The 13,194-nt window shown below is 47.3% G+C and overlaps 4 protein-coding genes across 4 annotated transcripts; 1 reads left to right on the top strand and 3 right to left on the bottom strand.

Moving 5' to 3' along the window:
• Positions 1-1,697: 1,697 nt before the first annotated feature.
• On the bottom strand, positions 1,698-3,058 carry BDW43DRAFT_314128 (uncharacterized protein; the record flags this gene model as incomplete). Its single annotated transcript, XM_032047737.1, has 5 exons — positions 1,698-1,855; positions 1,906-2,455; positions 2,522-2,775; positions 2,830-2,948; positions 3,000-3,058. 5 exons carry the CDS (start codon positions 3,056-3,058, stop codon positions 1,698-1,700), a joined length of 1,140 nt encoding a protein of 379 aa, XP_031897092.1.
• A 2,173-nt stretch (positions 3,059-5,231) lies between these two features.
• On the bottom strand, positions 5,232-6,332 carry BDW43DRAFT_285959 (uncharacterized protein). The gene is made up of 2 exons (XM_032043002.1): positions 5,874-6,332; positions 5,232-5,816 (listed from the first exon to the last, which is right to left on the bottom strand). Exons 1-2 carry the CDS (start codon positions 5,982-5,984, stop codon positions 5,520-5,522), a joined length of 408 nt encoding a protein of 135 aa, XP_031897093.1. The 5' UTR covers positions 5,985-6,332; the 3' UTR covers positions 5,232-5,519.
• Positions 6,333-7,135: 803 nt separating this feature from the next.
• BDW43DRAFT_285961 (uncharacterized protein) lies at positions 7,136-8,203 on the top strand. Its single transcript, XM_032043003.1, has one exon. It carries the CDS (start codon positions 7,511-7,513, stop codon positions 7,757-7,759), a length of 249 nt encoding a protein of 82 aa, XP_031897094.1. The 5' UTR covers positions 7,136-7,510; the 3' UTR covers positions 7,760-8,203.
• Positions 8,204-8,350: 147 nt separating this feature from the next.
• Positions 8,351-8,886, bottom strand: BDW43DRAFT_167403 (uncharacterized protein). The gene is made up of 3 exons (XM_032038688.1): positions 8,643-8,886; positions 8,469-8,533; positions 8,351-8,420 (listed from the first exon to the last, which is right to left on the bottom strand). The coding sequence occupies exons 1-3, from the start codon at positions 8,796-8,798 to the stop codon at positions 8,402-8,404; spliced, it is 240 nt and encodes a 79-aa protein (XP_031897095.1). The 5' UTR covers positions 8,799-8,886; the 3' UTR covers positions 8,351-8,401.
• Between the last annotated feature and the right edge of the window lie 4,308 nt (positions 8,887-13,194).

The raw sequence follows: 13,194 nt of genomic DNA on the forward strand, positions 1-13,194 counted from the left end.
CCTCATGAATCGGATAGACTAAGAATCCGGATAAGGGCTTATTTGCCCTAAGCCGTACACCCGTGCTATACAAGCCTGGCAGTCCCGGGGTTACATATTTATCTGGGGTTCTAGGATAAGCTTGGGGCTTGTGATACATACATAATGACTCCCAAGTGATATCATCCAGTCGTTATCGGTATAGGGGGTTCCCAAGATAGCTTTTGGCGTAAACCAGTCTCGTTCTCTTCATGATAGAGATCGTTCGCCAATCCAGGATCTCTACACGTTCGATTGTGCGAGATACGTTGCGGGTGTCACTGACGACTCAACGTGTCGAGATTTGAGAACAGAGAGTGATCAAAGCGGGCACACTCACTCCGATACACAAGAAAATGAGGTTCGGAGCTGCAGTCAAGCTTACAGGGTGCGGCGGAATTACATGTACGCGACCGCATCACCAGATCCCCTGGAATAAACCTCGCCGTCCGTTGATGCCACTTCAACCATTTCTTGCCAAATTGCTCAGAGAGCAATTTTTCCTCGTCGACAACTCGATTACGGATCAATAACACCACAGTAACTACATACAGCACACACCACGACAAAGAAACCCCATCCGGTCAGCCGCTGTTGTCGCTCATGCGGAATCCAGCAGGCTGCAGTAGCTGTGTCCCATCGGCCAACGAGGCCAGCACCGCCAAATATAAGGAGAGCTATTCCGGTGTAACTAGGATGCTGGGTATAGCAGTATATACCCCCAGTGACGAGTTGGTTGGGCGATGTTAGGTGGAAGGTGAAGTTGCGACCCATGGTTCTGAAAGCAGAAAGTCGAATAACGGCCCCGAGCACAATGGCAAGCAAATATCCCACGACTCCAGGGCTCCAGGTAAGTTGGCTAGTGTTCAGCTGATTTGGATAGGGACAGACTCGAACAGTAATTCTGAATTGCTTTCCAACGCATAGAGAAGGGTGATCAATGCCTGGTATATGAAGAATATCGTAGCGATGGCTGTTCCCGAGAGTACTGTATAGTTTACTATGGCGCGAGAACAGTCTATTGACCTGTATACCGACTCTTGGTGATGGGGTTCAGAGGCGGGTGAGACGAATCTCATATCAATAGAATAGCTGGCCCCCAGCATGGAGACAGCGAGGCTAGTAGAAGTGAACAATGACATAGGAGGGGTGTTACAACAAATCCGGTGTGGAAAGCGAGATTGAGTTATATTGGAGGCTTAAAGAATCTTATGAATCTATACGAGACCAGGTGATCCTAGTGACTTGGCCGGATCGCCGGCTCCCAACCCCTGAAGGCTTTACCTATTTATAGTTGGAGAAGAAGTAGTCAAGATAGTTGATATAGTCGTCCATAGAATTGAGTATCTAGCGGAATGGCATCCGGTCCTCAGGAGGCTACGTAGGTGTAGCTGATACAGCATCATCCTGGCCATCTTTCCCCTGAGATCACAACAAACATAAACGCAGGAATTCAAATTGATAGCTATTCGAAGTACAGACTCAGAACCATGATAATGATCCATAAAGACAATCAAAACAGTTTGTACTTCCCTCCATAAGCGAAACAGATGGGACGCAGAGATTCATAATAACAAACAATTGCACGGACACTGGCAGACTTCCTAGCAAGCACTCGTATCATTTATCTACCCTCCCGGCTAGACATCATGGTACCAGTGCATCAGCATGAGTATCAATTAACCATAACGTCGCATAACATCCCTACGAATAGCATCGCCCCAGTCTGCAGAGAAAGGCTCGCCTCCAATGCCGTGGGTGGCGGCATATCTTAATCGTCCTTCCCTGCTGGGATCAAGATTATATCGCTTTAACCAGTCGACCGAGGAGTTCTGGTCTAGTAGGGTATTAGCAGAAGAATCGTCGTCATTGCATGCACAGACTAACCGAATGGACCGGTAGGCACGTTACCCATAAAAGGGGGTCGGCCTGGCCCTGGGCCGCCGATATTCACATCAACAGTCGCGCCACCTAACACGTTACCTATAAGCCTGGCAAGGCCATTCGCTAATATGTAGAAACCAGATGAAGGGGGCTCTTGCGGAGCCCTTGGTTCCTGCCGCGAATTTCTGGGTGCTTCCGATGGGGTTAAAGTCCGTCGTTGTTGCTCTTGTTGTTCTCTGGGTTGTCCACGAGAGGTAGACTCGCTCGCTGAAGTAGAGCTCAGTCCAAGCAACCGTCCAGCCTCTGTCTCCGACGTTGGGATGTTGGCATCAAGTTCTCTAACAATCCTTGGAGGATGGAACTCGGATGCGGTGTGCCTGTAATTGCGATGAATCATCTCTTTGGCATGTCGTGAAACCTGGTCGCGGTTCGCAAACCAGTTGATGATGCGACCCATATCCAGTCCGTTGGCATTGTACTCTCGTCCATGCTGATACAAGCTCAGGTGCTGGGTACGAACACCTTGCTCCCACTCGCGTTGAAGTGCCCCGAGCTGCCGGTTGAAAGTCTCTCCCTGCTAAACACTGGCGACAGTCCAGAATGTGGTTATGAAAGTCACACGGGGAATATAATCCTCACCACACAATGCATAGATAAATCGAATGAGATTACGGTCAATGTCTTCGAAGCGCGACTGGTTAATGCATGTCAGGTACAGGAGACCGGTGATTCTGGAGACATGGCGGATAGATTGGATGCCGCGTATAATCTCGAAGTAGGTATTTTCGTTCTCTGCATCGAAGCCAGGAGTATCCATGATGAAGTACTCCCTACCTTCAATTACTGCTTTGGCGATTTCCGCTTCCTGGGTAACTGGAACAAGTATTACTGACTGAACTATCACTACACCGGGAAACAGGCGCCTACCCGAGTTCACGGACTGCTGCGAATATCCATTCAAGCCAGTGAGGTCCTCCATCAAGGAAGACTTCCCGGTTCCAACCCGCCCGATAAGAATCAGGAGGTCGGCGGGTGATTTGGTGTTCCTACTAAGACATCAGAACATATTGCAGGTGGTTCCAGATAAAGGCGCTGACCTGAAGTGATCATGCATCTCTGCGAGACACTCCTGTGTTCGCTCGGCCTTAGAGCCCATAATGGAGTGAAGAAATGTACAGCCGTGAATGGATTTCAACGCCTCTGCTGTTCGACGATATATAGAAGGAACTTGAGCATATGAGCCCCAAAAATAGATAGAGTATGGACAAGACACGGATGTAAACTGATATATTATGTTGAGATATTGAGAGGTGGGAGATGTTACGAGACGAGGTCGACCGTTATTCTTCTTAGAATGAATTAGGTCCAGGGGTTTTGTCAGGAAATCAGATTCTTAATTGATTTGTGTTGAAGAACAGAGATGCTACGGGGAGTTGAGGCCCTTTTATAACCCATTTCCATCATCATTTGCATGTCAATGCTCTCGTGGGATGGTGGAAGGCGCATATTCGAGACAATTGTATCGCCCCCAAATGATACCCTCCAAAGCAAAGATGGCCTATCCCAGTGCATCGAACACAACTAAAGCTGACTGACCCATTACCCAATATGGCTAGCGTTAGATTGAAGCGAACAAAAGTGCGCATTAGCGGTCATCTGGTTAGAACTGCCAAAGGTCGGGCCTGGTGTGGCGTTGACGGAGCTGACGAGGCTGCCCTATGTGATGATATGAAGGGAGGAAGTGGAGAGGTGTAGTATACCGTATGCCACGTCAAGACCGTGGGATTTGGTCTTGGCATACTAGTCTCCGTCCATTGAATAGTATTCCGTAGGAACTAGGCCCTTGGGCTAAGCTGTCAAGAGATGTTGTTGAGTGACGAAGAGTGGCGCCAGATCGACTATCTTCTTCACATTACTGAGCCCTTCTTTTATTACACAACGGAGCTCTCAAAGACTCGAGATGTCACCGTTCATCTTGTATTCAAGATCTACAATGCACTTTTTAAGCATCTGGAACAGCTGACGCAACAACTGCGGCGAAAGCGCGTTTATTGGAAGCAGCATATGCTCGAGTCTCTTGAAGCTGGCCGGGCAAAGCTGGGTGAGTACTATTCGCAGACAGATAACGTCAAAGGGCATGTCTTCGCGATTAGTACTATGTTGGCCCCTGACAACCGCTTCCAGTTCTTCCAATCCGATGACTGGGATTCAAAGTGGCGTACCATCTATCGACACGCATTCGCAACTACCTTGGCCCCTTACCAAGAGCGTCTTTCCAATCCAGACGGTTCACTGAGTACTGACACATCTGCCAAGCCACGATCTTTGTTTAGGAGGCTGAACCAGACAGCCAGTAGGAATAAGATCCGGTCCAAGCCAGCGACAGGGGAGATAAGCCAATATCTTGATAGTGGTACGTTTTACGCTACGCTCAACTTACATTACTAACCAGTCTTAGACATCACCAAGGAAGAGCCTCTGCAATTCTGGAAAGCACACCAGGGTCGTTTCCCCGCGATTGCATCCCTTGCGAGAGATATTCTCTCCATCCCGGCAACTAGGGCGGGCGTAGAAAGACTATTTAACACGGCTCGCGACATTTGTCACTATCGCCGCGGACGGATGAAGTTTGGAACCATTGAGGAACTGATGTTGTTTCTTTGCGCATCAAGATTTGATCTTAAGGCCCAAGAAGCACGGGAGCTGGAAGCATTCTTCACCGTGGATGAGATTGAAGCATTGAAAGAGCAGAAGGAAGACAAGTCAGATGACATTGAGGTTCGGTCGATCAGTGATACGGAAGAAGTAGATCAGGGGTCCGGGGAATCTGATCTCATCGATGTCCATGATGAGCCAGAGCTGCCAGAGAATACCCCAGTGCGGGTTTCGGGAAGAAAGCGTAAGGCTAGAGAGGACGATGATTTTGTAATGATTTGAACGATGGAAGCATGACTTCGTATAATCTTATCTGTTCCCAACGCATTCGAACAAAAATGGGCATAATAGCATATTTTTCAACATCAGTATGTAAGCGAAATACTGAATATTACGGCCAGAAACCGCATAACTTATGCAGTCACGAGGGCTGGTAGTATAACGCCATAAAAAACCCAACTTGGGCTATCTGGGGCCCCAGTACTGGGTTTGGGGTTTTGCATATCAACCCAGACCCAGTACTGGGTTCGAGATCTGGCCCCAAAACCCCACCCAGACCGGGTTTGGGTTTGGTCTGGGTCTGGGTTTTTGGGGTTCTGCGGAAGCCTATAGGCAACCTCGTGCTTGAACTACTACACTAGAAAGTCGCGCAGCTTAGGCGGATCCCAGGGTTTGACAACATTATTTTATATTAGGGCTCGGAACCGTAGATAGGCGGGACTCAGTCATTAACGAGAACATTGCTCGAAGGGCAGAAGCTATTAGGGCTGATGAGTTCCCTTATCTATGAATTATATACACATTAGTCCCCGTCGCCATGAGAACAATAGGAATTCACCCTCTCAATATCTCAGGCCGAGGGCTCCCATTGATGCCAGAATGCCAGATTTCCTGAACCCCTAACTCGGTCTATGATGCTATGAGTCCTAAAAGTGCCTTCGGGTTCGAAAATAGGCTTAGTATTAATCGCTTCTCACTCTTCTTGTCTTCTCTGTGAACCTTGCAATGCACACGAAAGTTGCGATTGTCAACGGCAACGCAATCGCCCAGTATATCCAAATACTTGTCGATAACTTGAGTGTGCCGTCTGAATCGCGCCAAATAAACACGTCCATGCTGAGCAGCGTAGCCGCATATGTGCCTGGCACGTATATGAGACTGAGGATTGCAATGGCTCTCATCGCGTTATTGTCCCTCTTCCGGTCTATCGCGATTGAAGCAGTGTACTCAGTATCGCTTTGAGAAAGAGTCGCCATCAGCTAGTTTAAATCATCAGTTGCCGCATCAAAATAAAATATTTGAGTGAAAATCCTCACAAAATTAGTCTGGCTTTGCGCTCTCTCCCCTATTTGCTGTATTTGCGATAACAACATCTTACTCCGCCTCCGCACATACTCCACGTCATCGCGATTCATCAACCGCACCATCCTCAGGCTCTTCAATAATTGAAGACCTTGGTCCGCGCTTAGATCTCTTCCATCCTCGCTCAGAAGCTTCTCGTCAATTAGCTGTACGAGCCAATCTCCGCATTCCAAACAGCAACGTGCGACGTGTTTAATAATTGCCACATCGGATTGGCAGTAACTTAGCTGCTGAATTGTTCCCTTAGAGATAAAATGGAGGGGTTCTTCGTCTAAGCTCGCACGACGGACCGTCAGATTTGCGGGGACCCCGAAGCCCGTTTGTCGCTCGATCTTAATAATTGCGTCATCGATGGTGTTGCGATAGGTCTCGATTTGCTGATGGTGTGAATTGTAAAGGGCCGAGACAAAAAAGAGAGGATCGATGCATCTTTCTAGTGTAGAAAGTAAGGTAGCGAAGACAGAATCTTCGTCCGTGAGATAGTGATATAGGACGTAGGTAGTGCGATGAGAAGGGTCATAAGTTACTGATATACAATCGGAGGCTGTGGAACGCGAATTGGCCACTTTGAGGAGAAAGAACGTGCGCCCGCTGCTAGAACAGTGAAATGTCGTAAAAACGCCGTTGTTTGACAGGAACACTTCGATTGTGCGCTGATGTAAATTCCAGGAGTCTTGGATCTTCTGGAAAACCGGGGAGAGTCTGAGCCTGCCCAGCCGGAGCTGGGAGAAGGATATTACTTTGAAGTGCCATAGATTTAGACCATCGGCGTTAGAGGTGTTGAGAAGATGGTCAATCTGACTGAGGTCAAATTGATCTTGGGAAAAGCGGGGCTGATGATCGGGATTATTGAGAATTAAAGGAATCGACCCTTCCAAAAACCTGAAACTTTGCGGACCATCAACAGAGGAAGCAGCCCATGTCCCAAGTTTTTCTTCTCGAGTCTCCATGGCCAGGTCAAGTGGGGATACTCGTAAGTTAGAAGAATGTATAAGTTATCTTTCCGCTCAAATAGATTTGTGGGGGTGGAATTTAACAGTCTTTGGAGGGGCACAAGTGCTGACTTCAGTTGGGCCAAGGTAAGGCAGATTTCAAGTTCTCGCACAGCCACAACAAATTTAAGGTAGGAGGCACTCTAAGCCACTCCTGATTGGTATTTATGCATGCTAACAACTAAGGCTGTTTAGTAGGCGAACTAATAGAGGGTAGAACATGCGTTGTCACCATGTAGGTTGCAAGACTCTTACAAAGAGGACTAGCCAGCGAGGCTGATTAATGTATAACTGCTGACATTGATTGTGCGGGGTAAGGCTGATTTCAGGTTCCCATCCCATCACATAGCCACAACGGATTCGAGGTAGGAGGCATCCTAAACCATTCCTGACTGGCATTTGTGTATGCCAACTCATCGTCATCAAAATCGGGCGAATCAGACGGCGAGAAAAGCGACCGAGGGCACGGTCGATTATCTCCTAGGGAGTAGGGCTTTGGAACATAATCGATTTACTGCGACATGCGCTGCGAGATACGCAAGAAGAATAGCCGTTAGGAGCGTTGTTCCGAGACTATAGATCCACTACTAGAGCCGGAGATGGATTTAATCCAACTGACAGTGCCACCAGATCCTCCACAGCGGATAGCTGGTACTGGTCACACGGCGTCTCGTCCGGATGCTCAGCGCAGTCCTGCCGGAGATCGCTATCCACCGCCCCGTCGAGATACTGGTCGAGTACCTGCCGACGGCACGATGCCTGCAGATAGTCCTGCACCCGTCCCTGCTCCGCGACGGGGATCTCCCGTATCCATGCCGCCGGCGTGTCCTATCCTAGTGGCTAAATGACAATCGCCCGGCTAGCCTGCCCATCCCGTCCTGTACGCCCACTCTCCTGCGCGTAGTCCAGTAATGTCCGCGGGAGCACTTCATACACCCTCATTCTATCAAAATTCTCAGCCTTCCATGCCAATTTCGTTGTGTTGAGCGCCGTATACCCCATTACTAATGTCACATCGCATTCCTTCTGCAGCCTTACCATTCAATGATGTAGGCCCTAGCTGGGACCTAAATCACCCAACTCGGACCATAATATGATTAGTCGAGGCGTCGATTATGTGCCATGCTCTGAAACACTGTAGCCCTGGGCTATTCTACAAATCGCAAAGCGCTGCTTTTGAAAGAACATTCGGCAAGTTTTTTAGCCACTACGGACGAGAATGATGCACAAGACGGAAGGAGGACGCGTAGCTATCTCTTAGGAAGCTATATATATATAGCTAACAATTGAAGAGACAGATTAGAGATACTTGATCTAGATCTGGAGATACTTAATAATGGTTTTACAAAGCTTATCTTTGATTTCCTTGAAAATTCTATATTGCTGGACTTTTCTAAGATAATTCTTCTCAAACACCATTCCCAATCCCCATTTACATCAGAGACAGAGCGCGCAGCACGCCATACATGTACACCTATGGTTACGATCGATTAGTATTCTCTTGAAATACTGGTAGAGTTCAGTTACAAGCCTCTGAGGCGGGGCGGGGTTTCTTACATTCCACAACAAAAGTCACCGGCACCACCGCCGCGCAGATGAGGATCCATCTGCTCTGGAATAGCCTATGCGGAAGATTCTCGCCAGGGCGAGTCTAATTAGTACATAGTGGATTTGACCAAATAGAGGAGAAGCGAAGACCACATCAGAGCGGTATTCGATTTTAAAACATACCGGCTGTTCAACAACGATGGGCTCACTGGAGGGCGGTGCAGGGCTGGAAGGTTGTCGGACGGTCACCGTATCAGCATCCCAGTGAGTCGTAGGGACGGGAGGCTTCTCTCCACCCAATATCCCGGTCCACTTGAAGGATTTTGTGTAGATTGCCATGTCGTGATATATGCAGGTGTTCGCTGCTACTAAGTGCCCCTGTGCACGAAAGGGGAAAGGAAAAAGAAGAAGAATTGCAGTGATAAATACTGTTCACTCTTGAGGGATCTCATACTAGCCAGTTTTACACGGCCTAGGCCATCAGCAACGAGCGATGATGATCTTTCGTGCTCGTACTCGTACACTAAAAAAAGAATAAAAAAAGGGAAGTGGGGGGAGGAGGAGTGGGGTGGGAATCATTCCCAAGACTGCGACGGAAAAAAAACCTTAGTAGTTGGTCTACAACGGTAAAAGGTATCACGATGCATATTGTGTACTGGTGATACCCGGTAAGGGTATATATTATACTCTATCGCTATCACTGAATATCTGATATTGTATGTGAAAGCTTAAAATATAGGTGTTAGTCTATCTTTTATATATTTTATATGAATTCTAAGTGAAAGTACAGGTTGTAATACATTCTGAATGGAAGGACTTAATGGTGGAATGTATGTATATTACAGATATAGTGTATACATAAATGGAGTTGTTATCAAGTCAGGTTAGGGTTCAGTTACCTGAGGCAGATACTATTTAAACGTCATATATCTAAACTTTAAGTAATCAAGCGTCCTTGCCATCACCAGCGTATAGAGACCTGTTCATACACTACTCTACACATCAATAATTACGTTGTTCGTCTGTTGCCCATTTCATTGTACGAGGCAAGCGGTGCAGTTCCGGTCGGGACTAGTATTTCATGTGCATGCTCAACAAAATCCTCTCTCAGCTCAGAGTGTGGCCTGCCATTTCACGTACGGTACCACGTGCACGGTACCATTCAGGCCAGTATCGACGGGCTCCGGTAAATGCCCGGGATTGGTGATGCTGATGAGCGGTGGATAGCCTGCCATCATGATCCGGTCAAAGATGCTTCGGATGTAATTCCACATGATGGTAGGAACTACGATCACGATCTCATTCAGACCCGTTTGTAAGTACGGGCTGATGTCCATCTTGGGTGCATTGTAGTCGAGTGGCGCGGTTAATAGACCACAGTAGGCTGGAGACCTGGTACCGGAATGCCACCAGAGACACGGCGCCTATCTCATTGGAGACGATCCTCTTGCCAGCCAGTATAGCCGGTCCAGAGAATTGTCTATAACCGTCGATGCTGTCTGAAAACCCAAGACTCTCACATTCGGGTGCGTTCACAAGGGGCACTGTTGCCTCCATGTCCATCGGAAGGTTGTAGGCGGGCTGCGCGGACATTTGTAAATTAAGATCTATCATCACCCATTCCGTCAGTCTCTGCAGGTACTGGCTGTATCCCTCCACTAGCGCATCGCGAAAATCAATGACATAGCGAACCCCTTCGTCGGGCGTGTCCAGAACGCATTGTAACGGCTCCCGGCTCAGCTGACTGGATGCCAATGTTGTTATTGCCAAACATTATCAGAGGTAAATATTGGATGAGACTGTATCCGTGCTTCTGTTCAAACAAGCCGGGAAGTGACTTGGACCAGGAAATATTCGACTCAATCTCAATGCTGTCCTCCCAGGCTATAACCATGTTAGGCAGGATCCAGTTGGGCCATGCTATCTTGGGGTCTTCTCACCATAGTTTCCGAACCTCAGCAAGAAGAGATTTCACATTCTCATTCAGGACATATTTCTCCCAGAAATCGATCACTGTCTCGGCGCCTCGGGCACTAAAGTGATCAACCATGTATGCTCCATTTTCAACAACTGTGTTCGTTTGATTCGAGGTGAATATCAGATTCTGAGCGTGGGTCACGCGTTGATAGAATGCGAACAACCAGTAGGTGCGTTGGCGGTGGCTCGTAGGATAGGTGACAGATATATGGCCACTTGCAGACACATCAGCAGTTCGATCCGCGAGCGAAGATTCTTGGAGAACGAGGCGAGTGTGGGGAACTTGGGCAGTGGATGACGCAGTAGAATTCTCAGTTCTTTCTACCACTTCAGCTGAAATGAGTACAAGTAGGTCGCCTATTCCCCAGCCCGGGATGATCCCATCAGAGGTTCCATTGGCAGGAACAGGTCTCGAGAAAGGTATCTGATTGTGTCAAAAGAGAAAAGCAGGGATGTCAGCTTCATGGTGCAGGAAAAATGATCCTGTTTTACCAAAATGAAGGGGGTTAAATTCTTCTTTTTTTTTATTATTTTTTTACATGACTTTTAAGTCATACCAAATCCCATTGGAGGCCTTCGTCAGTGGGAGCAGCCGGTACACCCTGCCCTTGGTTGGGTCCAATGGCAAAGTCCATTACCATCCCAGCATCCCGATGGGCTTCCAGGGCAGCCTGAAACAACCTGTTAAATGCGGGTGTGCCAACTCCGTACTTGCCCCAGTCGTCCCTTTGGGGGGGCGGGGCCAAGGAATCCGCCGGCATTGTACCATGGCAGGTATTCCACACCTCCTGCTCCCACATCTGCGGCTGACTTTATGTCATCTCTCACGACCCGTTCGTCAACGCTGGGATCAGGAAGCCAGTACCGGAACCGAGGCCGTATGACAGCCGAAGGGCTTTGAAACGTCCCGGGATCAATGTCGCTAGAAAATTGATCATTGTTACCGGCGGTTGAGTAGCATACTGCGGAACTCAGGGCAAGAACTGCCCATAAGGTGACTCGGAAGATAAACATCCTCCCAATTGGCGGTAGATTTAAACGATCTAGTAGTTTTTCTGCGCAGATACAGAGGTGCGTCCCGGGCTCTTAAATAAACGACCCGTTCGGTATCACCAGATCGAGAAAGTCTACACAGGCGTTGTTTAAACCCCGTATGCTACCGTCAATCGAGAGCGCTTATTGACATCATTTCCGTATTCGTATTCGTAAGAACAGTGTCAATTCAGCTCTTGGTATCATTGACGATATTAGAAGATCAGATAGTCGCATCCTTGGCACGGTACTTCACAACATGAACTATCTTCGAGTGTTCTCTTTTCTTATCCGCCTCAGGTGCAAATCGAACGGTTCCACCTAAGCCAGAGTTCGCATAAGTGGCAAGCGTAGAATAACGTCACCGCCACTGACTACTAGACACCGTAAAAGTAGTGTGGTGGGGGGAGGAGAAATCTTATGGTGGGACACAAAGCATGTGAGACTATAATACTGGATTACCCATATATAAATGCTCAAGTCTTCGTTATTGGGGAGCAGGAGCCTATTACTAGACTTGAAGAAGTATCCTACTCTTGTTCGTGCGAAGGAATTATACGTCAGGCTAGCTGAGAACCACGACCCACTTTTTCCTGAGGGTTCTTATTCTTTTTACTCCGGGGCCCAAAGTCCTACGTATTACTCTGTATTTTTAGTCCTTTTAGTGTACGAGTACGACTCGGGCCGAGTCAACAGCACTGTAGGTTGATTACTTCTTGGGGGCTCTAGTAGGGCTGGTGGGGCTGCGGGAACGGGCGGAGACCTCAGGCATCTTGCTGATTCGCCCGGTCACCGTCTGCCGTTACTTGCCATTTAGGCAGGTCATCCAGCTAGATTCAACTTCGGGTGCCAGCTCAGCGTTGTCTAAAAAAACCTCGGCGTGGTTTAAAATTCTGCCACCTCCACCCTTCACTAAAGCTTGACCACGCTGACCTTTTTGGCTTAGTGCCAGTCTCTTGGTCAGGGCATATACTGAGTATATGCCTAAGATATAAACCTGCAAGATATTATTCACTGTATTATTAATATATATAAAATTAATATTCACTAATTATATTAATAATACAAGCAGAATTTATAACACATTATAAATGATTTACTATTCTAATTAAGTAATTAAAATGTTAGCTATATTTGCACTTATTTTTCAGCTAATAAATCTAACCTTTCTTCTTCTCTTCCTTCTTCAGGAATTCTATCAGGGCTATACCTTGCCTATTACAGTAATTAAGCCCTAGTATATATACTCAGCATGGTCTAAAAATCTTCTAAGAGTCTTACCATAGTCTAAGAACACTGACTAATCACTTAGATCATGATGAGCCTTTTCTTGGCATAGGCTCAGCGTGGTTTAAAACTAAAATATAACCAAGTTTTAGACCATGCTAAACCCCTTCACTAGAGCTTGACCATGTTGACCTTTTTGGCTTAGTGCCAGTCTCCTGGTCGGAGCATACTCATTGTAGGCCTATCATTATTAGTGTAAAAGATTCTTGTTCCTGTATATCATCTTCAGGATCTGACAGAGTAGATCTAGTATTAAGTATACTACTATAATCATCTCTAGGAGACTCCTGCACCTCAGTCTGAGAATTAGGTACCTGAGTATAAGTTTGGCATATGCCCAGTGTATAACGAGTACATACCTGAATTGGGATATTGTTGATCCATTGTACTATTCTTTCCGTAACTTCGGTACTAGCCATTGTTATGATTTGATAAGGAC

Source organism: Aspergillus alliaceus (assembly GCF_009176365.1).
Source record: "Aspergillus alliaceus strain CBS 536.65 unplaced genomic scaffold BDW43scaffold_44, whole genome shotgun sequence".
Lineage (NCBI taxonomy): Eukaryota > Fungi > Ascomycota > Eurotiomycetes > Eurotiales > Aspergillaceae > Aspergillus > Aspergillus alliaceus.